The sequence below is a fragment of the Fistularia commersonii genome, chromosome 30 (genome assembly GCF_037954325.1).
Source record: "Fistularia commersonii isolate RoL2024-O1a breed Wild chromosome 30, RoL_Fcom_v1.0, whole genome shotgun sequence".
NCBI lineage: Eukaryota > Metazoa > Chordata > Actinopteri > Syngnathiformes > Fistulariidae > Fistularia > Fistularia commersonii.
Genome location: NC_141313.1, coordinates 1,971,051 through 1,997,716, shown reverse-complemented (window position 1 = coordinate 1,997,716; position 26,666 = coordinate 1,971,051). Strand labels below are relative to the sequence as shown.

The following is a 26,666-nucleotide window of genomic DNA, read 5'->3' as shown; positions in this document are numbered from 1 at the left end:
TTCTTGTGTTTCTCATCTCGAGATTGACATTTGCAGATGAAACTTGGACTATCCGTGTTGATCATCAGAAACAGGATCGGAGGCCATAACCAGTGTGTTTGTATTTTGTCCACTTCGTTTAAACCGTCAAAGCTTGGTTTCATAAGAAAGAACAAAACCAAACACAGTGTTGATCTGTTGTCTGTGTCACTGTGGGAAACCAAAAGATCTGCTTTCTATTTCACTTAGGAATTTAGATAAAAGTACGAAGAGCGAACAACAAACGAATGGCTTTTAAACATTTCCGGATTGTCGATTGTTTTCATCCCTCCTTCCGTCGATGGTTTCACCAAAAGCTTCCCAAATCCCGAGCTTTACCGCCCTGTACTTCTAAAGCTTTACAAGTTTTGCTTTTCTGCTGCACGCTAAAGACTGCCGGGAGGGCGAAACCGCCGAAGAAAAACCCAAGGCAGCGTCTTTTTGTCCTTGCCACGTGTCAGCGCAGGATGGAGCCGAGGTCCGACAGGAAGCCCAGATGGGACTGGACCCCGTCCAGCGGAGAGCAGATGTCTCCAAAACAAACTCCTATTTATGGCCTGTGCTCTGGCTGCACAGCTCGAACCTTCTAGAGCTTCCAGAAGGAATAACTGGTTAAGCGTCGGTCCAAACGGTGAGAGGAGAATTTCACGGCCGGGGGAGACGAAACATTTCCCGATATCTACACGGCGCCCTCTGGAGCGCAGTCCTGCAACGCTGACAGATCTCCTGCTAACGCTTCCAGCTGGAGGACCTGAGCGGCTTTTGGCCGGGGTGGAAGAACCGAACTTTTTTTTTTTTTTCCATCCTTTTAAGTACTAAACGGTAAAGGAGAAAAAAAAAAAAAGTTTGTTCAGACCTTTACGCAACAGAGGAGTCGGTGTTGGGTTGCTGTTGTGTCCTGCGGAAAGCTGCACGTGGCTGGATCGCACCGTCTGGTTCTGCTCGCCAGTCTCCACCTGCTTTCCAGGCCCGCATCTGGCTGCCAGTCGCCCTCCATGTGAAGACCACGCCAGATGTGGCACACACACACACACACATTTACACTCTAAGGCCAGATTGTTCTTCCTGAGAACGGCAGTTTGGACCGAGGTCTCTTTTTTTTTTTTTTTTTTTTTTTTTCCCTGTTCGGAGAGTTGAGAGGGAGTGCGTGGGACGGAGGGAGGGGAAGCGGACGGATAAATTGCGAGCGTCCGCATCGGAGCCGCCGCATTCGAAAGGTGACATAATGGAGTGCAGAGGTGTCTGTGTGCTTCTGGGAGTACTGATGCTGGTGAGCTGCTCCTATCAGCAGACACCCGTGAGGAAGAAGGCGGCAAGAAAAGGTAGAGGGCAAAAAACATCTTAATCTTTGCACGATTGAATCCTTTTCATTGCATGTTCCTCTTTCAAACCAAAGCCTGATGTCAAATGTTTGCCTTTTGCTGTGATCGGAATCAGATTCGACAAAGGATGCGGCCCTGGAGGAACTGCAGAAGCAGGTCAATGACATTGTCCAGGAGCTGAACCTGCTGAAGGAACAACAGGCCCTGCAGTTAGGTAAAGGAGGAGCTAGAGCTCTGTCTGTGTTTGTAATCAGCAGATGAATAGAATTCTTGAGAGAAGACGAGCTTCTCCAAAGGTGCCGCCTTGCAGGATTTGATTTATGGCAATTACGTACTGCCATTTGGTCCGATAAATCCAGGAAGGTTCAAGATAGCCATGTCTGTGCCCGAGACTGGCCTCTTTCCAGCCTCAAGCGTTAACGGGCCTTCGAATTTGATGAAAATTTGTTTTGTTTTTTGCATAATAAAAGAATGCACAGAGCGCTGCTCGTTCAGAGGCAACAAACGCGGAGTGATCCGCGGCAGGATCATCCGCCTGCGGGTTTGTATCTGCAAAACACGTGGCCGGTTGTGCGGAGTTCAAAACGGTTTCCGATGATTCGCGCATCTGAAAAAGGTCCAGGTTAGGAGCGGATTGCTTTTTCCTTAAACCGCGGGGTCTGCGCTCTCGTTTACGTCCCCCCTTCGAACCAGATCTGCAGCGATTTCCTCCAAATAAATCCTAAAAATGGCTTCCTTCAATGACCCGGCCTTCCTGTTTCCCTCCCAGTCTGTCTAAAAGGCATAAAGATCCACGGGAAATGTTTCCTGGCCGACCCGGCGAGGAAGCGCTTCCACACGGCCAGCGAGGACTGCAACTCCCTGGGCGGCGTCCTCGGCGTCCCCGCGTCCGGCGACGAGAACGACCAGCTCAGGGAATACATCCGCCAGAGCATCGGGCCGGACGCGCAGGTGTGGCTGGGCGTCCACGACATGCAGACGGAAGGCAGCTGGATAGACCAGACGGGCTCCGGCATCACGTTCAAAAACTGGGACTCCTCCAACGTCCGGTCTCCCGAGCCCAACGGCGGCCAGGGCCAGAATTGCGCGATGCTGTCCGTGGTCTCCCGGGGGAAGTGGTTCGACCAGGACTGCCGCGAGGAGAAGCCGTCCGTCTGCCAGTTCAACATCGTCTGATCGCGTCCGATCTCCCTCCTCATAGACTGTTCCAGCTGCTTCTCGCCTGTGTTTCTGCTGCAAAGCCACCTTGTCCGCTATCCCAGAGGGGATTGGCGGAGCCCGGCGGTTCTTCTAGCTCCGTCGCCTCGAGGTCACAGAATTCACTTCAAAACGCCGGTGTTGGATTCCTACTCGAAAAGCGATGACAGTAAGTGAGTGACCGAGGGACATCGCCGCTCCCAAAAGCACATTTTCAAGATTCACCTCACAAAATATGAACTCAATTCAGTTCCCCGAGCCCTGGTATCTCTGCGGTATAAGCGTCTCCTTTAAAAACCCGCCGGCATCCAAGTCCTGTGGGTGTCTGGATGAGATCCACCGGTCCGGACACCTCCTCACCTCCTCCCGAGAACCGGGTTTGGCGTCCTCCTGCAGAGATCTCCACGGGAGATCCGGTTTCTGCCCGGCTCAATCTGATCTGGGAAGCGGTCCAGTAAAATCTAAATTGGATATTTTTTCAAACCACCCTCCTTGTTGATAGAAAAATAGCCCATTGGTTTTCTTCTGACTAGGCGGCATTTCAGTTTGCTACTCTTGTAGTCTCCAGTTTCTAGCCTGATGTAACCTGACAAACTGCTAAAGGGCCCGAATAAACTCTTAAAAACCGTCTGGTCTCTGTGTGGTCATTTCTCTGAGAGTCGGAGTAAGATAATAAAAATCGATTTCAAGCCGAAAAGCAAACCGTGCTGCTGGAGAAATGTGTGAACAATCCTCCCACGCCCTCCACAAACATGTTTTTCACAGGCTGGGCCGCCTCGCTGGAAAATATTCTCATCCGGAATTTTTAAAATTAAAAAAAAAAAAAAAAAAAAAAAAAAAAAAAAAGGGTTTTAAGCAGACGGGAAGAAAAGCACTGGGTTACGGCGGCGACCTCAGGCAGAAAATCCCTCCATTCTCTCCAATTTATTACCAAAAAGAAAAAAAGAGGTGTATTTACAAGCGGAGTACAAACCAATTGATTTTTTTTTTTTTAAAAAAGGGGGGGGGGCACAAAGACTAAAAACCCAAGTTCCTCTCTTTCGAGGTTTCCTGCTTCGAAGTCCATTCTTCGCTGGCAGAATTAAAAAAAAAAAAAAAAAACAAGTCGCACACTAAAGAGGGAATCTCACAGCGTCTCCTCTGGAAGCTTCCAGAAGATGCTCTGCTGCTCGGAGACAAGAAGGATTCCGGGTTCTCTGAGCGGAACGGAGCTAAAGCTCGGAGCTAAAACGGCGAATGTTGAGCGTGAATACGTGAATACCGGGATTAAACCGGGGGCTGCGGCTCCAGGTCGACGCCAGAGAGGCGGATGGTGTTTATGTCCCCGGTGTTCTTGAACGTGTAGAGCTCGTTGTCCACCATCCGGCGGTCCTGGAAGCCCAGGCTGTCCTGCCGGTCGATGGGCGTGCGCGGGCGCGACGGGATGAACGTCTCCGACGGGTCCAGGAAGCCGTTGAACCGTTCCGGCTCCGGTTCGGTCTCCGGCTCCTTGATGACGGGCACCTCCCCGTTGGTGGGACCCGTGAAGGTGTGGTAGGAGTCCACCGGGGCGCCGCCGAAGGTGTCCTCCATGCTGTCGGCGTAGCCGGAGCTGCCCAGCAGGTGGCCGTACACCATCGTTTCGTCTATGGAGGCGTAAACGTGGGACTCGTTCTCAGAGCGGCTTTTGGCGAAGTACCTGTCGCCCGGCGTGAAGACGTTGCTTTTGCCGATGTAGATGGACGACTCGGTGTTCATGCTTCGCTGCTTCTTCTTCCTGTGTGAGAACACCAGAGCGGTCAAACTAACTGCATGAGGGGAAACTTTAAAATAATTTAATTTTTGGTTGACTTTCACGCCCGTGGAGCTCTGGTATTGTATGAGGAAGTCTGGAGTGGCAGAGAAGTATGTTAGACTGGTGCAGGACATGTATGCTAGCTGTGAGACACTGGTACGGTGTGCTGTAGGGGTAACAGAGAAGTTCAAGGTGGAGGTGGGACTCCATCAGGGATCAGCTCTGAGCCCCTTCTTGTTCGCAATGGTGATGGACAGGCTGACAGATGAGGTTAGACGGGAATCCCCATGGACCGTGATGTTTGCGGATGACATTGTGATCTGTAGCGAGAGCAGACAACAGGTAGAGGAAAATCTAGAGAGGTGGAGGTATGCTCTGGAAAGGAGAGGAATGAAAGTTAGTCGCAGCAAGACAGAATATATGTGTGTGAACGAGAGGAACTCAGGTGGAGCGGTGAGGCTACAGGGAGTGGAGATCAAGAAGCTGGAGGATTTCAGGTACTTAGGGTCAACAGTCCAGAGCAACGGAGAGAGCGGAAAAGAGGTGAGGAGACGGATCCAAGCAGGTTGGAATGGGTGGAGAAAAGTGTCAGGGGTACCAAGAGATAGAAGAACATCAGCCAGAATAAAAGGAAAGGTGTACAAGACAGTGGTGAGACCAGAGATGATGTTTGGACTAGAAACTGTTCCAATGACCAAAAGACAGCAGGCAGAACTAGAGGTTGCAGAGATGAAGATGTTGAGGTTCTCTTTGGGAGTGACCAGGATGGAGAGGATCAGGAATGAGTCCATCAGAGGGACGGCACATGTTCGATGTTTTGGAGAGAAGGTCAGAGAAGCCAGACTAAGATGGTTGGATCATGGACAGAGGAGGGATAGAGAATATATTGGTAGACGGATGCTGGAATTGGAGCTGCCAGGCAGGAGGTCTGGAGGAAGACCAAAGAGAAGATTTATGGATGTAGTGAGAGAAGATGTGAAGGTAGTTGGTGTGAGAGAGGAAGATCCAGAGAATAGGATTAGATGGAGAAAGTTGACTCGCTGTGGCGACACCTGACGGGAAAAGCTGAAAGAACAAGAAGTGTTTAAGCTTTTAAAAACGGCGCGTACGGTTTGCCGTTCGCACTATGGGAGTACTCACTTTGTTACGTAACACACGGCGCCCAACACAACCAGCAAGACCAGCAGGAACGCCGCCAACCCCAGGAGGATGGCGAGGAGGTCTGGGGAGGAGAAGCACCACAACCCGCTTTAGTAATTCACGCTGGGAGCTGCGCGCTCGCCGGCGAAGCCTCTTACTGATCTTCTTCTGCAGAACGATTTCGGCCATCGCCCCGAACTTTCCCTCCTCCGGGACGCAGTTGGACATGTTGAGGTAGAAGCTCTGAAACACAGAGACGTCCTCCACGCTCTCGTCCTCCCGACGGCTGAGTATCTCCTCCTCGCCCTGCAGCGCCCTCACCGTGATGGCGGTGTGGCGGTCTTTACATTTGGGCTGGCTGACGTTCATGAACCGCACGTCTGCCCGGTACTGGCCGGGCAGAGCCACGATCCAGGAGACGGTGGACGCGGGTTTCATGCCTTCGGGCCAGTTGGGGGTGGCCAGCAGGGCCGGGGAGGACATCTGAGGGTGGACTCTGTAAATAATGGTCTCTGGAAAAAGAACAGAACCAAAGCGGTCTCAGTCTGGTCACCGGCACCCCCCAGTGGATCTGGAGAGTAAAAAGTGACAGAACTTTGTAACTCCTCTGATTCATCTGCCTCCGGCCTCCCCGCAAACCTGCTAAAAATGCGGTTTTACTTGTTTCGTGAAAGGCCTGCTAACCGTCACCAGGGCTGATCGTTTGCATTTTCGCAGTCGACCCGTGAAAGCAAGCGTTTCCTTTTCCCCGCAACAGCGGGAGCTGGAATTACAGCGCGTATTATTTCATCGGACCGAGCGAAACGAAAGCTTTTTTGTTCATATTATCATTTCGGTGTCACATGCAAATATGCCAGATTGTAGCCGCGGGCTGACGTTATAAACGAGAAGACAAACAAGGAAGACTATTAGTCGTCTGTTCGTTCATTCGTTCTTATCTCAGCACCTGCTTCCGTGTGCGAACGCTTTCTCCGATTCCAAAAGAGCAAAATCCAAAAAACTGGAGGTTTTGTGAAAGGGACGCCGGTCTGACGGCCGGCTCATCTCCGCCTCCACAGATGCAGAACGTTCTTGCAGAATGTATTTATTGAAGGTGTTTTTAAAACCGGATTCAAGGAAATGACCAGCGAGCGAGGAGGTACGGACGCCTGTCTGTCCAAAAACAGCCTCATTTGTTTTAATTTGTGTTTTTAACACGACTCCGCGGATAAGAGTCGAAGCCGACTCAGGCATAATCTGAAGCTGAAGTTCGTCTCGGTCAAACATCTGGACGGTTTAGGGTCTCCTCAGGCATCTTACCGACGATCTCCTCGCTGAAGGTGACGTTGAGAAAAGGCCTCCGGGTCTTGCTTAAGTTGGGGGGCGTCACCCTGATGGAGATGTTGGCGTGCACCTGGACCTTCTGGAGGAACCCGCCGGAGCAGAAGATCCCGAAGGAGGAGCCGTCGGTCTCGGCTAAATGCACGGCGGCAGTTGCGTTGCACTCCTGGCCGGGCAGCGACTGACGGAGGCCCCCGGACGGAGACGCCAGGTTAACGGTGGTGTCCTGGGGGATGCGGAGGTGCCAGGCGAAGCTGCCGAGGGGCATCGGCAGGCAGGAGTCCAGCTTAGGGACGGCGAGGAGAGTCCCGGAGCAGGAAGCCAGATCCTTGCACTCTGTTCGATAAAAAAAAGCAGCTAAAAGCAGCCGCGGAGTCGGACGCGTCGAGTTTAAAAGCAAAACCTTACCGATGACTTTGCTCGCCGCCAGTCGCACGTCCTCGACGGGACAGTCGAGGAAGGAGAGCTTGGCTTTTCCCCCGGCGGGTACCCGGATCTCCTCCACCAGCTTGGAGTCCAGCCTCATCTCACAGTAGGGGTCGGAGCCCACTTTGTCCAGCTGGAGCGAGACGTCCTGAAGCTTGCTCAGGTCCACCGTGCACAGGACTGAGGGAGGAGACCGTCAATAATTTATACACTTTCAGACTGTGTCGATTTCAGTGCCGGAGAACAAGAACAACCGAAACACATAAAAATGGGTCCCCGTACATAAAAACAGAAAATCTACAAGTAGATCCGGAATAGTAAAATTGAGACAACTGATGATGAATACCATCATTTCCGGACTGATTTATGGATTTATTTGGGGGCGCTGACAAGTTTCACGCCGCCAAAACATTTCGCCTCGTCACATCGGACCAAATAAATGAGCGGGAAATTCTGAGGCCGTTCAATTCCGACGCCAAAACGACGACTTTAACGGTTTTAGTGCGCAGGAGGACGACAAAGATAGCCATCAGTTGGATTAGGACGAAACAAGGATAGAAAATGGATGGACTTTTCCTTGTGGTATTTATTATTAATCTTTTCACCAGCCGTGTTACAGGCGCTTTCATTAAAAGTTTGGAAAAAAAAATGTTTGTGTGAATACAACCCGGACACCTGCGGCTTATATATTTACACACATATTTATTTTGTTATTTCTAGCCGGTGCAGCTTATATTCAGGTGCGCTCAATAGTCCGGAAAATACACTACTTTTGCTGTTTTGCGGTTACTTCTTATTACATTTCCACGGAGTTCGATTATTTGAAATATCACCAAAATAGTCTGTCGTTTATCGGGGGTGGAGCCACGACAAACAAAAATCCAAAGTTGCGACAATTTTTTTTTTTTTTTTTTTTTTTTTTTTTCATAAATATTTTATATAACGTTTAACTTTTCTCATCCTTTTATATCTTCCTCTTGAAAACAGTGACAGTACGAGTAGCGACCTCAGGTAAGATGTGCAAGGAGATGCTGAGCCAATCAGATCCCGGAATGCTGAACAACTCACTCTGGTTGGTCGCCACCCTTGAAAAATGCTTATTTTACCATAAAAATAATATAATAATGAAAATATAAAACTATGTGTGGTGTATATATAGTGGGAAATCTGCAATATTTAACATTAGATATGTAAAGAGTAAAAAAAGTTGTCGCCTGTGGATCAAAGATTTGTTTCACTTCTCCGTTTGAATCGGTGAAAATAAAAGCAAACTGTTTTGTAATTATGCAAAACGCCGCACCCCATAATCTGTTACTGGAGAACCTCCAAAGCAGCTTTGACGAAGGGCTGTTTTTAATCAAATATCAGCCGGGTCTTTTAACGGATCGTAACGGGAAGCCGACCCTCCTCCCACGTTTATCAATAAATAAATATCGGCGAATGATCATGTGACCGTGGGCGCCTACCTGGATGGCCGCTTCTCATCACGGAGACGCTGAACTTCAACGCCAGCCCCTGCAGCGTCACGTTGGTGGCGCAGTTCAGCAGAGTCATCTTGAAGTTCCCCTGCTGATGCTGCAGCTGAGCGCCGGTCAGCGGCAGGTCCACCTCCCCCTTATTCTCCGGTTTGTACTTCAGCGTCACCTCGCCGGCGAGGCACTCCGGCGCCGTGTGCTCGTGGAAACGCAGCGAGTAGTTGTGCATTCCCGGCACGGAGAAGTTCCAGACCATCTGCTGCTCATCGGGGAAACCGGCGGGATAGTTGGGAGTGATGAATTGGGTGTCGGATACGCCGCGCGGTAGGCTGACCTTCATGGTGGCCATCACTGAAAAGATGAAAAGGAGAGAGTATTATGGTCTGGAAGAGGAAACAGAAGATGTCAAACTCATTTAAGGGCCAAACCAGCGTCATGGTTGCCCTCAAAGGGCCACGTGTAACGGTAACAGTACAACTATAACTAAATGCATTTATTAAGACACTTTATAGTTTCACTGAGACACTTTATAGTTTATTTTTATTTCTAATTTTGCCTTTTTCTTTTTATTATTTATTACTGTTATTTTTTCTGCAACTCTGGCACAACAATTTCCTTCGGGATTAATAAAGTTGTTCTTATCTTATCTTATCTTATTACACGTTCAAATCCAAAATGACACGAACGCAGTCCCATCTTTCTTGAAACAGCCTTCCGTTCGCATTAACTTTTCTCTTTAGGGATCATCTATATTTCTCAATTCCACTTAAATGGCATCTAATGGCGGGATGCCATCACTTGGCGCGTAACATGGTCAGCATGAGTTATGGGGAAATGTAGTTTATGGTCAAATCACGCGTTTGACTTATTTATTTTAAGACAAATCAGAGCTTTTAAGACGCCTTTGGTTTGATTCGACTCGTTTAAAAATGGTCAGTAGCCTACGCTGCATCTGTGGCCCCACTCCATATTGAAAGGTGGTGGTTTCCAGCGGCTCGTCCCCTGGAACCTGCAGAGACACGAAGCCCCTGTAGTGCAGCAGGATGGAGGTCACAGGGCCGCCTTTGCACAGGGTGCTGATGGTCGTAGGACCTCCGCGCAGGTAGCTGCCGACGGTGAAGGTGTGCCCGTTCGGACAGGCCTCCCCGTTGGGGATCTGCTGCATCCCCGACTCCGGGAAGTCCAGCAGGACGACATTGCCGGACCCCACGCTCAGATACCAGGTGAAGGTCCGGTTGAAGTCTGGGAAGAGCGAGGACTGGAGCTGAGCCGTTTGACTGGCCTCGATATCTGGAACGCAGAGACGGGGAAAGACGCAGCTTCTGGATCATAAGGGTCGGCACAAATAACTCAAGAGATGTCAAGATATTCTGACATTAAATTGTGTTTACGTTGCTTAAAAACTCGACTATTGATGAAAGGTGATGTTTTTAGTACCGATGTCTCTGGTGATCATCACGGTGAACACGTCCTGAGGTCGAGGACAGGTGAACTCCACCGTCCGGTTTCCAGGGTCTTGAATTATGAGTTCTTTCACGTCACACTTCTGGAGGGGCGGCTCGCCCGTGCAAACGCTGCAGTCGGGCTCCTCCAGCGCCCTGCTGACAATGACGTTGGTCTTCTGGTCAGGGATCACGGACATCAGTCTGCCAGCTGAGGACAATCGAAGGACGTTATAGCAAGAATGACTGGTTTTCATTGTATTCTAATCCTGACATCTATGTTTGGTTGTGATGAACTAATGGATAAGGAATGCGGGATAAACTTCTGGCCTCGTCTCCTCTGTGAGTGACGAGCCGGGAAACACACCTTAAACTCCTGCCCTCGTTGATAATCGACAACAAGCAGGTTCATGAAAACCACCTCTGAAGATCAACTTCAGCGGGAACTCATATCCCGACGTTGACGAGAGCAGATTTGTGCGTTTATTCAATTGGTGCAGTTTTGCCGCAGGTGGACCCACCTCTCCGTGCTGCCGTGGCTCGGAACATGGTCTGGTCCAGCTCTTCTCCTCTGGGCACCTCCACGCTGACCACCGTATGTCTGAGCAGCTCCAGGTGCGTCAGCGTCCCGCCCCTGCAGTAGCTGCTGCTCTTCACCTGCCCGTTGCTCTTCGTGCTGCTCACCGAATACCGGTAGCCGTCCGGGCAGGTTTCCGACGCGGCTATCGGTTTTAGCCCGTCGAAGTCCAACGACAACACGGTCCTGTCCGGGACGGCAATACGCCACGTCAGAGATCTTTTAAAGTCCTTCAGAAGGTTGGGATCCACTTCTCCTGCGGCAGGCAAACAGGCGCTCTGGTTGCATTCTGGAAAATAAAAGCGGAAAAATGTCTGAGTATTGCGGTTATAAATCTTAAAACCGATCCCGACCCATCCTCACCGATGGCCTTTGTGATCTCCACGCCGTAGAAGTCTTGTGGTTTGAGGCAGCTGAAACGCAGCGCTCGGTCCTTGACGTCGGTCAGTTCGGCCCGCGTGGAGTCGCACGGCGGCGCCGAGGCCTCGCCGGCGCACACATTACACTCCGGCTCCGCCCCTTCCCTGCCGACGACCACCGTCGTGGATTTGTCCACGGTCACAACCACGGTTTTGCCCTCTGACCACAAATACACGGACGAACAATAATAACAATAAGCTCATCTCCGAAGCGCGTCATGTCGATTCTGTGTCTCGTCTTACGCAGAGGTCCGGCGGACGTCTGGAACAGCACGGATTGCACTTCCGTCTTCGGTGCGACTCGCAGGGATACGACGGCCCCGTTGAGCAGCTCCAGGTGGGTCACCGACCCGGACGGGCAGTACTGCGTCGGGGCCTTGGCGTCCATCTCTGACGCCGCCACCACATACTGGTAGCCGTCCTTGCACGGCGTGGACGTCTCCCTCAGCCCCTCGCCAAGGATGTTCAGACCCACCACCGTCTTCTCGGGCGCCGTCACCATCCAGGTGAAGATTCTGGTGAAGTCACTGAAGAGGGAGGGTTGCGTTTCCACCGTCGTCGGCGCGCAGGCGTCCTTTGTGCATTCTGATCGGAGGAGACGGACAGATGGGTGGACAGCGGAGCTCCGCGAGCGTTTGCGATGGAAAAAACAAAGGATGCACAAACGCAAGTCAATTTTTTCGCACTTTTTGAGCCGCGGTAGGAAAAGAGAAATAAATACGTGAACTAATACAGTGACTGAAAAGACCGGTTGTATTTTAGGAAACAACGCAACAGGAAGCTGACCGTATCTCCCGAGAGGGGAAGGGCAGCGAAGCCGCTGACTCACCGATGGTCCGGGTAACGTTGACCGTGAAGGCCTCTTCGGCCGGCCGGGAGCAGTTGAACAGGAGCCGGACTTCTGATCCGGGCGGCAGCGCGAGAGACGAGTCGCAGGAGGTCTCGGTCCGGTTCTTCCCGCCGACGGTGCACACGGAGCAGCGGTCCGACGGCAGCTCGGTGAACACCGTCACCGACGACACGTTGTCCAGCCGGACCGTCATCTGCAGGCATTCTGCGGGGGAGCGGATCGCAGGAAAGCGTAAATAAGTGGGTGATCGACGCCCCGGGCGCTAAAATTTGCTTCAGCACAGCCTTCTGCAGGGTTGGAATTTAGTAAAAAGAAAAGACCTTACAGGCTTTAGTCATGAAAAGAATTACTGCTTTATCAAATAAAGGTTTAGTGTGTGTTAAAGGCCGCGAAAAATGTCAATATGAGATATAAATATAGATTATAATGATATGAATCTGTGACCGGCAGCAGGCTGGATACAGGGAGCTTTTGAATTAGAACACAGAGAAGGAGGACGACCACAGACGTTCTTCTGTCCACGCTGAGAAGAGTTCACAAAGCTGCCTGTCCCTCAAGAATCAGCTCAGCGTGTCCGCTCAACCCTCACAGGAAGTGGCGGGGGGTCGGGGGGGGGGGGGGGGGGGTGGGAAGCAGCGGTCTGTTTTTAAAAAAGGGGGATTTCACTGGACTTGGTTGGAAAGGAGACCCTTCGGCCGAGTCGTGTCATTTCGGCGGCTAAACGCACACGTTTCCCCCTCCAGGACAATCGGCACGCCAACTCAAATACGGTCGGCCAACGCATCGATCGCCGAATATCACATGGCGTGTTTCGTTTATTAATTATTCACCATCTATACCGCGCATCCTGCAGTCGGGCTCGGCTCCAAGGACGACCGGAGCCACGATTCGAGATGAGTGACCGTTCACACGTCTGGACAGCTCAGGGTCTCCGATGAACTTCCTCGATGCGTTTGGACCGCGGGAGGAACCAAAGCGGCACCTTGTTAATGTGAGCTGGAAGCGCTAACCGCTGCGCCACCAGGTGTATTTTAAATACACATAACAGTAAATAGTACCGAACCTGACACAGATCTTTGGCTCGAAATGATTTTATTCATCTGATAAGTTGGATTGCGAGTACGGCCGTGCTAACCGGCGGAGCGTTAAAAAACAAATAAATGAACAGAAGATATTTGCTGACTGAGGCCGAGCGGGCGTGAGAACCCGGTGACCTTCGCTTCGTCTCATTTGGAACAGAATCGCTTTGACTGCGAGCCAGAGCACGAGTAAAGGGCAAATCCTTACTTCTAAAACACAAACTGACTGACGGAACGGCCAAAAGGGTGGCAGACGCTTCAGGTTTGTTCTCCAGAACCAGCCGGTCAGACGTCATCCACTCGCTAACTTTTAGACGTATAAACATGTTTGACGGATCTTTGAACGCGATCCACTGAACTCCAGAGGGAGAAAAATACACGAGGAGAAGAAATCCTTGAACGCTAGCGATAACAGCTCCGAAGATAAGAGCGTCGCGGGCTGTCAGATCATCTGTCAGGCTTCCCGGGCATCGGGGAGTCTTGGTGCTGAAAGCGGGCGTAGAAGAACAAGAAGAAGAACCAGAAATATTGTTCTGCTTTGTGGGGAGCGGCAAGGAGCCGGGCCCGGAGGACCTTCCCGCTTCGGAAACTCAAAGCTATTCTCTCCGGGTCCGGAATGAGGCCGCGGAGCCAACAAAACACAAACCAGAGAGGCTATATTGACATTTCCCTGCTCATCATACAGCGGAGGGGAGGGGCGGGAGGGGAAAATGAGATACAACTTAAACGGGGCGGCTGGAAAAATAAAAGAGCCGTCAGTTTCACATTGGAGCGGCAGATTGTTGGTCAATTATTAATGCAAGTGCCTCCAGGAAGCTCCATCTCAATCCCGCACAGTGAAGGTGTCAGTCTTCATGGAGATGTGGACCACACGGACCGGAGAACCACACCTTCTGCGTTTTAACGCGCTTTTTTCCTCTTTTTTTTTTTTTTTTAATCTAATCACGCACGGAGCATTCCCCGCACGACGCAGCCGGCGTCCATGATTGTTAGTGTCTCACCTGAAAGCTCCACGGTGGTCTGCCACGCCAGGAGGAGCAGCAGCAGCGCGCCTGCGCCGGAGCCGCGCCGCATGGTCCCGTGGATCCCGTGGATCCCGTGGATCCTCCTCCCTTCAGAGAACGACAACGGCGTTAAAGAGCATGGACGTGCGTCGAATCCACGGATGTGAGGGGCTGGCGTCTCACGACGCGACGCTCGACGGCTACTTCCGCCTCACCTGCGCGCAGCCGCGGCGCGGAGGGCGTGGGCGTGGGCGCGCAGGACTGGCTCACCTGTCCGGACCTGACGGGAGCGCGGGATCCGTTCGGTTCACGGGTGGAGAGGTTCCGGGCTCGGTAACTCCCGGGTCCGGTCGGGACTGCGCACGACGTCCTGCACAACGGGAGCACTATTTTAAAAAGCATTCAAACATGCCAGGGATTGTTGGCACCCCGCGTCTGCAAAATGATGGCGGGTGTGTGTGCGTGGGGAGGGTGTGTGTGTGTGTGTGTCATTATCTATCATTCCTGACGACGTGCGCGCGCGTGTCTGCGTGCTCGCGCGTGTGTGTGTGTGTGTGTGTGTCTGCTTACAAAGGTGCAGCAATTGGACGGTCGGGCATGAAAAAAGAAAATGTTTTTGCTTCTTCTTCTTTTTTAAAAATGGGGAAATAATCACACATGTTTGACATGTTTGTTCAATGGTCGATGCGGACTGGGACTAATAATCCGCCCCTCAGATATTCCCACCTGTCACCACACGCAGGCATTCCTCAACAGAAATTTAGCTGAGGGCAAAACTGCTGATCTCACACACACACAAACACACACACACACACACACACACACATTGGGCTTTCCAGCTGCGGTTGTTATGCTCATGTATCTTTAATCCAGCCCAATCCAAAGCACACACTTAATCCCAAAGTCTGATTGCGCTCACGGTTTTGCAAGGGTTTGGTTTTCCAGTCACTGTAATTCACACATTGATGTGACGCTGAGTGTGTTTTTGGAGGAACCGGTCTGGCAGCATGCAGTGTGTGTATGTGTGTGTGTGTGTGTGTGTGTGTGTCCAAACAAGGGTCCTCAGTGGGGTCGAGGCAGCTGTCAGACCCACCCCTCCCTTTCTTACCACCCTACTGTAAAAACCAGGATGAACAAACGCATGCTGTTGAGGCCCAACAGTCCCCAACATTCACGGAGCAACGTTCCAGTTTCTCCTCTAAACTCCATATTAATAAACTCCTCGCGAGTCGCTCGGCTGTCGCTGTTGCGCTGAAGCGACGGAAAATGGGAACTCTTGAAAGCGAGAACATCCCAGAGGGCGGTGTGTGAATTGTTGAGGCAACTGTGATATGTGACTGACATGGGTGGGTCCCGATGTGGGTCAAAAGTTAAGGTGGAGGCCTGAAAGCGTCCGCGGGAGGGCAGCAGGAATCGGGAGGAATCGGACAAGTAAGACGCGTTTGGCTTTTTCTGCCGCACCTTCACAGCAAACCACGCTGAACCTGCGCCCGAGGGGTTTTGCGCAAGAAGGAGGGATGTTATTTATGCCGCCCTTTTGTCTAAAGACTTTGAAAAGATTTGTCGAAGTCTATTATTAAACACCAGCTCACATCTAAAGACTGTTTTTTTAGAGTTTTAAGTCCCAACCTAGTCTGACGTTTTACAAAGACTGTGGATCTGACATCTAACGACTGTTAAAAGATTTGGAAAAGACTTGTAAAAAACTATTATGGAACACCAGCTCACATCTAAAGACTGGTTTTTAGACTTTTAAGTCCCCAACCTAGTCTAAGATTTTACAAAGACTGTGGATCTGACATCTAAAGACTTAAAAGATTTGGAAAAGACTCGTAAAAAACTATTATCTAACGCCAGCTCACATCTAAAGACGTTTTTAGATGTAAGATCCACAGCCTTTGTAAAATCTCAGAATAGGCTGAGAATCTATTAAGACTCAAAAGATTTGGAAAAGACTCGTGGGAAACTACGACTACATTTCTCAGCTGTTTTTTTTTGCAATGCCTTCCCCGGGTATCTGCAGAGCTTCACATACAAATACCGTCTCTGCCACCAACAGATCTCTAGTGATTGTTGGTCTACCAGGTTTCCAGTTTCATGTTTTGTTGGAGCTCATCCATTGGCTGTTGATTGTGTTTCGTCACCGTAAAAACTGAAAGACTTGAGATAATATCAAACACCTTCATAGCGTGGTAAACCCAAGACTAGACAAAGACCGAGCTACGACTGTAAGATTACCAGCTCACACAGAACAACCAAAATGGCGACAGCACACCGCCACTCCAAGACGACTCTTAAGGTTTCCTTCTTAATTCGGTTTTGAGTCTGAGACTGCGAAAATGGTGTAAGCCCAGCATTAGGCAACAAGATGTTATACTGGAGCCATCTCAGGATCTGCTCTGACACAAAGAACAGCCTAGTCATTATCAACCAATTTAATGTTTTAGTTTGGATCTTCTATCTATATCAACAAATGCTGGTTTCCATACATGCGTGTTGTTAAATGTATTGACCATCATTTCCGGACTATAAACCGCTACGTTTTTCCCACGCTTTAAACACTGCGGCTCAAACAAAGATGCAGCTAATTTATGGACTTCACGCCGCCAAACCATTTCGCCTCGTCACATCGGACCGATGAAACGACCCTGAAATTCTGAGGCCGTTCAATTCCGACACCAAAGAAGACGACTTTGACGGTTTTAGTGCGCAGAAGGAAGACCAAGATAGCGATCAGTTGGAGTAGGACAAAGCGGGGATAGAAAATAGATGGACTTTTCCTTGTGTTATTTATTATTAACCTTTTTCATCAGCTTTGTGACAGACTGTTTGGGAAAAAAAGCATTTCCAGTATGTATTAGTGGATGTTAACACTATGTATTTGATTAAAAGTTGAAAAAAAAAATGTTTCTGTGTAAATATCTTGTTACAACATGGACACCTGCAGCTTATAGACAAGTATACATATACATATATATATATATATTTAGTTACTTTTAGCTGGTGCAGCTTATATTCAGGTGTGCTCAATAGTCCGGAAAGTACGGTAGATATATACATATGAATAATAAAGCTCTTTAAAACTTAGTTGATCATTAATAAATCGTGGTTATTGTGTTCCCAAACCAGCTCTTGTCTGAATGAACGACGATTGGGAGGTTTCTCTGAGAAAAGATGGACGGTACGTCAACTAACGCTGCAAATATTTCAGATAAAAGTAACAGAAAACACTAAAAAAGGTTGTTAAAGATTGAAACACAAACAGCTCAATTTTAAAATATAACAACAAACACCAACGTTCTACCTCGCCGTGCCCACATAGCCAAACTTTACTGTTTATATGTAAATAACTCACTGTTGTTTCTTCTGCATGTTTGTTTTCTTTTTGGTTTGTGAAAGGCAACTGGCAACAGACGCATTTGTTTTCCAAAATAAATGCCAAACAGAAAAGGGAAGCAATGAAATCCTCTCCTATTTTTAAGCAGAACAAACATCAAATATAGTAGAACAATTATTTTGACCAGCAAACAGCAAATATTTTCAGACAGGGTCGCCCGGTTTACAATAACGACCTCAATGATTTTTCTCATGTGACATTTTTCACTTCTGCTTTGATTTTTTTCTTTTACTTTTACATGCAATTAATGGTTTACCCGATGTTTTGATAAAAAACTGAAATAGGAGACTTATTCACCAGCCGCTGCTGCCCAGTCATGGATGAGATCACGGGTCGATCCAATTTGAAAGGAAGCTACGAAGTGCCTTTTATATATGATTACAGAAAAAGGCTCTTATGTTTCTTTATGGCCAAATATAAAGCAGGAAGAAGCTCACATCCCAGACGCAGCTGAAAACCATCACCAGGGTTTTGAGGTTTAATCAGTGTGTTATATTCTGACAGATACATTTTCTTAATTTTACCAGCGAAAAAAAAACAAAACGAAAAAAAAAAAAAACAATCTCAGATTCATGGCGGACTTTGACATTCGTGCATTAGATACCCATTTGCACATAAAATACCGTATATATGCAGCCCACCGCTCAGGGTTCAGCAGACCGATCGCCCTCACAGAGATCATAAGCCCCGAAAGCCGCAGCTCCCCTTACAGCTGTCTGCACATGTACATAAATTTAAACCACAGGCAGCCGTTACGCCGGCTCCTTCACCAAAGACACACTCGGGAAGGCCAGAGATGGACACCAGTGGGGATTCCAACCTTTACTTTGGTAAGAAGGTCACACCGATTATTTACCTTCCAACTAAATTTTCAGTGTCCTTCGACTCCAGAACTACTGGGTTAACTGATAAGGGGCAAGTGTGTGTGTGTGTGTGTGCCCTCCAGGAGTGTCTCCAAGTTACACGGTGACCTCTAGAAGTTGTTTCTTCAGGAAAGTGTGTGAAATGCAGCGAGGAGGTCTGCGGCAGAGCCTGCCGAGCGATGGGGCAGCTGTTTCACGACACGTGTTTCACCTGCAGCGTTTGCAGTGAGTTCCTGTGGAATTGCAATATCCTGCGTGGTGTTTCTTTGATTTGTCGTGAACTGACTCCATGTAATGGTCAAAGCCTTCTATTGTAACCAGGGGCGTCTGATGTTGGGTTTATGAGCTATGAAGACAGTTTTTGTTTCTTAATTTTCTGGCCCCAACTCCCAAAATAAAAGCACCAGGGACTCATGACCTCCCCGCTATCCCTGGAAGTCGTGGGAGCTACAAATGTCACATGTGCGGGAACTCACAAATAGACGGAGCCAAAATTTATATTAAAACTATTTTTATCGTAAATACTTCTCATGTCGGTGACAGCAAAGAATGTCTATTTTTATTTATGTTGCTGAATTTCAAGGGAATGACTTTCTTATACTATGTGAAGTGAATTTTAAAGTGAATCTTTTCTTGCAGTATTATGGCTAATCATGAAAGCGCTACACTTGTGAACTGCTAGGCGGCTTTGCGACATTTTATCATTTATAGATAGGTTATTGCTATATTCTACATGATATATTTCATTTTTCAAGATCATCTATTGTTCATATGTTATCTGTGTCTCATTCAGGCAAAAAGCTTAATGGCAAGCCGTTCTACACGGTGTCCGGGAGTCTCTATTGTGAAGATGATTTTTTGGTGGGTAAATGTGTTTTTTTGTATGCATCCTGATAAAATGTTTTTAGTCGTCTGTTCCGCACATAACTGTATGGTTGTGGGATTTCATGCAGTTCTCAGGAGTCCATCCATCACCTGAACATTGTTACAGCTGCGGGGCTCTAATCGAGGACATGGTGAGGTGTGCGTTTATGTTTGCGTGTTGTGTGTCACGGTGTTTACGGGAGAAATGTGTGCGCTGTCAGGTCCTGCAGGCCCGAGGGAAAACCTACCACCCGTCCTGTTTCCGCTGTGTCGTCTGCAAACAGAGCCTGGAGGGTCTGCCCTTCACTGTGGACTCGGACGAGGTTTACTGCGTCAGCGACTATCACAGGTGAATTTCCCGGATCACCTCCGCAGCTGCAACAATGGACCAAAACCCCTTATTAACACCCTAGCCAACAGGATCAACTCAATCCTGCCAGACAGGCGATGCATAAGATAACACACCCTTCATTGTTGACTCCCCACAATTGTCTTTTTGATGAAGCTTCTCTGTTTCAGGGTCCGGGCTCCTCAGTGTGCCGCTTGCCTGAAGCCCATATTGCCAACTGAGGTGTGTATGAGGTATTGATAATGCAAATGATTATATTTATAACCAACCACAGTCATCCTGATCTCACTTTTATTTTTTCACTTATTTAATGCCCGTTACATGTTGTCTGTTAAGCACGATCGACCAAAGCAAATTCCTTGTCGTTGCAAAATTACAGTTTGCCTGCCTGTATTATTTCAGGGGTGTACAGAGACAATTCGTGTGGAGTCATTTGACAGAAGTTACCACGTGGAGTGCTTTGGAAGTGACGTTCACTTAATTTGAAGAAGGAGACAAAGAGGAGTGGAATTTTTGTCCCAGTTTCGGTGTACCAAGCCTCTCTCTGTCACTCTCATTCTCTTTTTTTTTTAAATGATATCCTTTTTTCTTATATGAAACGATTAGACCTTGCCAAAATTGTATGTTTTGTAATAAAGTCACTCCAAAGATATTTTTGCCATGGTATGTATCATGTCATTTATCATGTCAGGATTTTCCTGTTGATCAAAACAAATTCTAAATAAAATAATTATAATAATAATAATAATAATAGGTGCAGAAAGCACTGGTGTCAGTGGCCAGTTGTTGCTCAGCAGCGCCATCTCGTGTCAAAAACCGGTATTGTCACAAACTCCCGTACCGGAAGAAACCGAATGGAAGTTGCCAAATGAAGGTAAAGCCCTGATTGAAATGGCGTCAGTCACGGTCCGTGGCTGGGTTCTGTGCACCATATCCCTGCTTAACTTTGCATTCGTTTTCGTATCTGGCGCGGACTTTGTGCGGTTTATATCATTCCGCGCAATCTACCACAACATCACCGGGGAAACGGCACTCTGTCAAGGTAAATAACAGCAACTGGTAGTGATTTATTCGGGGGGGTGACAATTATCCCTCAAGTTACCGTAAGTATTGAACACACTTTTTGCAGCATGGTGAGGCATGGTATGGGTCATTATGGAAGTCCTATTGGACTAAATTTTAAGTGTCATAGGCAGATGCGTTTGTACAAATCTACTTCTTCTTTCGGCTTTTCCCGTTAGGGGTCGCCACAGCGAGTCAACTTTCTCCATCTAACCCTAAGATACGTTTGTACAAATACGTTTGCAATCTGGCAGTGATCATCGCCCGGCTAGCTCAGTCGGTAGAGCATGAGACTCTTAATCTCAGGGTCGTGGGTTCGAGCCCCACGTTGGGCGGACAAACTTTTTCTTAAATTCAACTACATACAACCGCGATATCTGCATTTATCGCATTTAGTCCACCCAGATCCTGCCCGTGTACATTACTGAGAACATCAACATTGATACTATATCTCTCAACATTTGGCCTTGGATACAGCACGTCAAGTGCCGCAGCCACTTCAACCTGTGTTAGGATTTTTATTATGTTTTGTTTTTTTTCTACTGGTACTAATTTCCATTTTTTCACAAAAGTGCTTATATTTCTTATTCTCTAAATTGTCTGATTCTTTGTATGTAACTGTTTAAACGTATAATACTTTATAACTTGACTACCTATACTGCAATGTCCACTTACGACTGTGCAAATGAAATTTCCCCCTTGTGGGACAATTAAAGGCGCAATATATTCTTCTATTCTAAAGTTGCGGACAGTAGCATCAATAAGAATTTAGTATGGATTGCAGTGGAAAGGGCCTACGTGGTCCACTGAGTTCATGCAATGCTACTTTGGTGCGTTTAATGCTCGAGTGGATGCGAACAGGGCGTGTTTGTTTTTGATGTTCTCCCAGTGAGGTCTTTTATTTGCAGCCCCATTGTGGGGAAAACATGTAAAACATATGTTTAGCTAAATACTCTAATTACTATTATGATGAACTGATACCACCAGTATGTACACTGTATTCAAAAGTGTGTTTTTTTGTTGTTTTCACTACCCACCTAAGACTCCATCCCGTGGTTAGTGGCCCTCCAGGACAGCTCCGTCCTCAAGTCCCTTGTGGTGGACGTCGGGCTCCTGGCGCTCTTCACTGCACAACACAGTCTGCTGGCATGGTCGCCGGTCAAACAGGCGTGCCAGTCAGTGTTGGGGGCCCTCAATAGGACTGCGTACTGCTTCACAACTGCACTAGCTCTGCAGGTCAAGCATCACACACACACACACATAAAAATCCATATAAAATGACCAAGCAGTACTTGGACATTGACTGACAGATAAAATATAGAAATCAAAGAGTGGTTCAGGAGAAGGAACTATCTATCCTGTCCCATATGTTCAAATACACGTTTGTAAATAAACACAACTACATTAGATTGATTTAAGGTTGTTCTGTAGATAAAGTCCATATTTGGATTTGTACAACTAAATTTTGCCACATAAACAACATGAGTGAGTGTGTGTGCACAAATTCTGAATACAGTGAAATAAAAACTATAAACACAACTAGCTGCTTAAAATTGGTGCCAAAAATGAGGCTAATGGGAGAGCTAGCTAACGCTGTTTAATATAGCCAGCGAAAGTAATTAAGAACAATGATATTTACAAACAAACGGGATGTCTCTTTTCAGAGCAGGACGAACCCAGCGGCTTCTCCCTCTTCCTGTTATTAACGAGTCACGAATATGTATAAAACATGAAATATATGAATCGGCCTCTTATCTTGACAATTCCAGTAAAACTCCTTTTGTAGCGATGAGGGAATTTCACAAGTGCGATTTTTGTATCCGGGCGATTCTGATTGGCTTATAGCTCCGCTCGGGTGGGAAATGGATAGCCGCGATTGGACGAGAATAACAGACGGACACCGAGAGCGCATATTGAAAAGACGAGTTCCGATTGGACACCGAGAAGATTGATGACGTACACAGCGGAAGTAGTTGGAACTGGATAAAACTGGTATGGCTATCATTATTAGCATCGCCCGGCTAGCTCAGTCGGTAGAGCATGAGACTCTTAATCTCAGGGTCGTGGGTTCGAGCCCCACGTTGGGCGGGAGATTTTTATTGCTTACGATATAAACTGGGCTTTTGTTTTTCTTCCCAAAATCAATGCATGAGAAATATAAATACAAGTATTTGAAAATATTACTTTCAAACAACACAACACTGTGCACCACCTGGCTCTATGTTTCATATCCCTGAGTCTCTGTGCACCACTGTTTACTTTCTGTCAAGTATTACAAATATTCAATTTGTACAAATTGTAAACGTGCAGTAATTTGGAAAGTTCTAACCAATAACAACTCAAGACACAGCTGTTAAAAGTGGCCTAGTCCATCTGATGGCAATTGCTCGAATAATAATAATAATAATAATAATAATAATTTTCATAATAATAATAATAATAAAACATTTTTTTAAGCTGCCTTACTCAACACCCAATGACACCAGAAGACCTATACATAAAAAATCGATTTAAAAGAAATAAATAAAAGTGACAAAGTGGTAAAAGTAAAATAAATTAAAACATATAACAACCAATAAATATAAAACAGTGTAGCCAAAAGTAGCCAAAGTACAATAGATAATAAAAGTAATAAGCAATAAATCTGAAAACAATAAAAGTAACAAAGTGGTAAAAAATGAAAAAAAAACGAAAGTGACAGAGCGATTGGTATCAGATGGAATAGGCCACTCTGTCACTCTTATTTTCAATTTTTACCACTTTTGTCACTTTCGTTTTTGTATCTATTTAATGTTTATTTTTTTGGTTCTATCTAAATTATTATGTAACAAGTGTAAACATGAAAGTGTAACATAGCGCATATTGTGGCAGACGGCTTTTTCAGTTCTGCCATTTAAACTGTACTCACTGCCACTTTGTGAGTTGCACACCAAGCTGCACTCAATGTTTTACTCACACTGCCAACACCGTTCATATTTATAATAATGTTTATGATACCTATTTATTGTCAATCCAAATCCCAATGCACCATGGAGAGCAAAGTAAGAATTTCATTTTACAGGGAAACATGTTTCCACACTGTACATCTGACAATAAACACTTTGAATCTTGAATGTTATTTGCCATAAAGAATCGTGGACAGGGGTGTCAAATGTTCGGCCCCCGGGCTGATACCAGCCCGGGAGGGCCAAACATCCGGCCCGTGGAATAAATCTACAATTTGGAAAAACACATCAAAATCATGAACTACTTTTTTAAATACAAATGCTGTTCCTATATCGCCTGCTAGGGGTGCACTGTTTTAGTCAGTGTTAGCAACATGGCACAACACTATGTGACTCACAACTTACAGCAGATGGCAGCAATGCCATTTTAAATTGCATTTTCACTTATTGTTAGAAACATACCGCTTTTCTGTCGGAACCGACACCCTCATCAGCAAGACGTCGTCGTCAAAAAAAGATAAAAGTGGACATGGAGTGCAGGGTCTCCCGAGAAAAATGGCCCATTTCTTATTTGTTGGTTGAGGTTAATAGGAAACCTTTCTGCTCGGTGTTGGATGCAGCAAGTTTCGGTGCCACGGTGAGACTCAAATACAACAAAATCCACTGAGAACTGAGAGGACAGAAGTGAGGCATAGTGTTGTTGACATTGCACTTACTTTTCTTCATGAATCTCAGGTTGTTGGTCATGTATTTTTCAAAGGAACGGTTCATTACATAGAAAGATTTTTATCATTTACCTGTTCTTTACACTAAAACAAAGGAAACATTTGGACTAACTTCCAGGTACGAGTACCAGGTACGAATGAGTTTGACATCCCCGATCTAGGACTTGACATTGTTCCTCTGCACCTTGTTAGGTGCTGATGCGGTGCTGGCAGCCGGTGATTGGCGCTCCCTGTCTGTGGGCGGTGCGTCACGCACCCTGGAGTGTGTGGTTCCCGCTGCTGTGCTTCACCGTGCATTTCTTCTGCTGGTCCATCATCTGCAGCATCCTCATGATCTTTGATTACCCGGAGCTTCTGGGGATCAAACAGGTACACGGAGTGTAAAAGTCAAATGACACAACTGGTGTTTTACTGGTGTTTTTTTGGCAAAGGTTGCATGTTCATTCGTGCTTAGTGTGCAAACAAAACAACAATCCCTAAAGCGTAACATCATTAACGATGTCATTAGAATTTTTTTGGTGCAGACCTGCACTTTCACAACTCGCACGTCTCGTGAACACAACAGTTTACATTTCAATGTGCACTCTTTCTCTGTTGATACTGTTTACGTGTCTTTGCTCTGTTTACATCTCATCGCAATAACATACTCATTATTTATCTCGCTTTTTGCTGCCTAGCAAAATAAGAATGTCATTGAACGAGGAAACCTGTTTCCAGACTGTACAAATGACAGTCAGACGTAGATCGCAACACCGTTTCCGCCGTACGCTATTTACATACATATCGACCATTTGTACCGTGCTGTTTTACCTTTTATTTTCTTTCATGTTTATATTTGCATTTATAAGTGCGGGTAAGCGCTTACAATACATACAACACCACTGCCAGCGCATTCCGCACGTATTTTAATATTATCGCAAAGCTCTGTGTAATTCCAGACACATCGTAAAGTGAGGACCACCTGTATCGCTATTATTTAAAGAGGAGATAAACACCCTGCTGCAGCACAGAAGTCGTGTAAACCTGTTTCATGTCATGTGCTTGACTCGACTCTCCCCCTCAGGTGTATTTCGAGTGCTTCGGCTTGGGAGACCCGTCGGCCCACAAGTCTCCCCAGACCCGGCGTCTCCTGTCCCACCTCCGCCACCCGGTGTACCTGGAGCTGGCCGTGGTTCTGTGGCTCCTGCCGGCTCTGTCCCTGGACAGGCTTGTGCTGGCGCTAGCCATGTCGTCGTACCTGGCGCTGGCACACTCGCTGGACAAACAGGATTTGGCCTTCCTCTGCGGCCAGCTGAGAAACAGGACGCGGGAGGTCGGCCGGGGCCCCGGCCACGAGGACGAGCGAGCCCTTTCTCACCGCTGCCGTTTGCAGCCGAAGCGGCGATATCAAACTGAAATATCGCAGCGGGCGACTGCTAATCTGCTTTCAGGAGAGCCTCCGGCCCCGTGACGAGACCAGAATCTATTTTTAACCAACCGACTCATTTCTGGTAAACCGCAGGTGACGCGGCCCAAACCGAGTCCTCGGGAAACTGACCCGGATATAAATCTAGCTGTTTTTTTCCCCACCTGGGAAAAACCCGTAGAATGGGTGACGTGTCGGATCCCAAAAGATGGCATTCTTCCTGGTCTTTGTTAACTGACTGTTGTTTTAGGAAAACGTATTAAAAAGTGCACAACTTATTAACTGAAATGTAATCTTACAGCCTATTTATAGGCGGTAATCAGACGCGTGTCGCCCACACACTGATCTCCCATCTTCACATCTCCGAAAAAGTCACTCTTCATTTCAAAGGTTCACTTTACACCCATCTTTTTCAGTTGGCTTGGACGGAAGCTTCAGTCTCTCTGCAACCCACACCGCCCCCTTTCAGAAAATCTTCCAAGCTAATCTGATTAACCGATTCCATAAACGTGCTTGTTCGAGCCACTATTTTGATGCTAGTATTTTATTTTTCCCCATCATGTTTACTCGTGTGAAAGTTAAAATAAACGCATCTGTGCAGCGCACGTGTGATGTCATTATTTGCTTTTTCAGATTGTTTTCCTTTCCAAACACGTCACACTGTCTGCACAATTTAGTACAAATGAAAAGAAAAAAATAAGCCCAAGAATTTTTTTTTTTTTTTTTTTTTTTGGTTAATTAAAGTATAACACGCCATGTTGGGAGTAAAGGGGGTTGTCCAAAAACAAAAACAAAAACACTGGAAAGGAGCCAGTGCGCCTGCGCGGGATTTCAATTGTTTTTTTTGTTTTTTTTGATTTCCCAGGTGATCGATTTTTTTTTTTTTTTTTTTCCCAGGTGCCTTAGATTTCTCATGTCTAACCCCCCCCTTTTTTGCAGCCTTCCTCCACCCTGGGGTAAAGTCACACACACACACACACACACACATCTCTTCCAATTAGGCGTGCAGGCCG

At 47.2% G+C, this 26,666-nt stretch overlaps 4 protein-coding genes and 2 non-coding genes across 7 annotated transcripts; 5 read left to right on the top strand and 1 right to left on the bottom strand.

The window, feature by feature from the left end:
- Positions 1–1,150: 1,150 nt before the first annotated feature.
- On the bottom strand, positions 1,151–19,532 carry cdcp1b (CUB domain containing protein 1b). Of its 2 annotated transcripts, XM_086178487.1 has the most exons (15): positions 19,416–19,532; positions 14,314–14,413; positions 14,041–14,151; positions 11,940–12,164; positions 11,354–11,695; positions 11,055–11,270; positions 10,636–10,980; positions 10,110–10,325; positions 9,618–9,962; positions 8,664–9,023; positions 7,180–7,377; positions 6,751–7,107; positions 5,610–5,963; positions 5,452–5,533; positions 1,151–4,293 (listed from the first exon to the last, which is right to left on the bottom strand). In XM_086178487.1, exons 3-15 carry the CDS (start codon positions 14,111–14,113, stop codon positions 3,804–3,806), a joined length of 3,603 nt encoding a protein of 1,200 aa, XP_086034613.1. In that variant the 5' UTR covers positions 14,114–14,151; positions 14,314–14,413; positions 19,416–19,532; the 3' UTR covers positions 1,151–3,803. The 2 variants fall into 2 exon arrangements, with proteins under 2 accessions (XP_086034613.1, XP_086034614.1); XM_086178488.1 differs by lacking the exons at positions 14,314–14,413; positions 19,416–19,532 and adding an exon at positions 14,259–14,309.
- Positions 1,185–3,382, top strand: LOC147216053 (tetranectin-like). The gene is made up of 3 exons (XM_086178497.1): positions 1,185–1,340; positions 1,456–1,554; positions 2,110–3,382. Exons 1-3 carry the CDS (start codon positions 1,244–1,246, stop codon positions 2,514–2,516), a joined length of 603 nt encoding a protein of 200 aa, XP_086034623.1. The 5' UTR covers positions 1,185–1,243; the 3' UTR covers positions 2,517–3,382.
- Positions 18,396–20,159, top strand: limd1b (LIM domains containing 1b). Its single transcript, XM_086178498.1, has 6 exons — positions 18,396–18,528; positions 19,097–19,164; positions 19,257–19,319; positions 19,389–19,516; positions 19,687–19,738; positions 19,919–20,159. Exons 1-6 carry the CDS (start codon positions 18,483–18,485, stop codon positions 20,000–20,002), a joined length of 441 nt encoding a protein of 146 aa, XP_086034624.1. The 5' UTR covers positions 18,396–18,482; the 3' UTR covers positions 20,003–20,159.
- Positions 20,160–20,407: 248 nt separating this feature from the next.
- Positions 20,408–25,780, top strand: nrm (nurim). Its single transcript, XM_086178490.1, has 4 exons — positions 20,408–20,558; positions 21,621–21,814; positions 24,441–24,617; positions 25,312–25,780. Exons 1-4 carry the CDS (start codon positions 20,408–20,410, stop codon positions 25,696–25,698), a joined length of 909 nt encoding a protein of 302 aa, XP_086034616.1. The 3' UTR covers positions 25,699–25,780.
- On the top strand, positions 20,841–20,913 carry trnak-cuu (transfer RNA lysine (anticodon CUU)). Its single transcript has one exon. It is a non-coding gene; the product is annotated as a tRNA-Lys (tRNA).
- Positions 22,594–22,666, top strand: trnak-cuu (transfer RNA lysine (anticodon CUU)). Its single transcript has one exon. It is a non-coding gene; the product is annotated as a tRNA-Lys (tRNA).
- Positions 25,781–26,666: the final 886 nt, after the last annotated feature.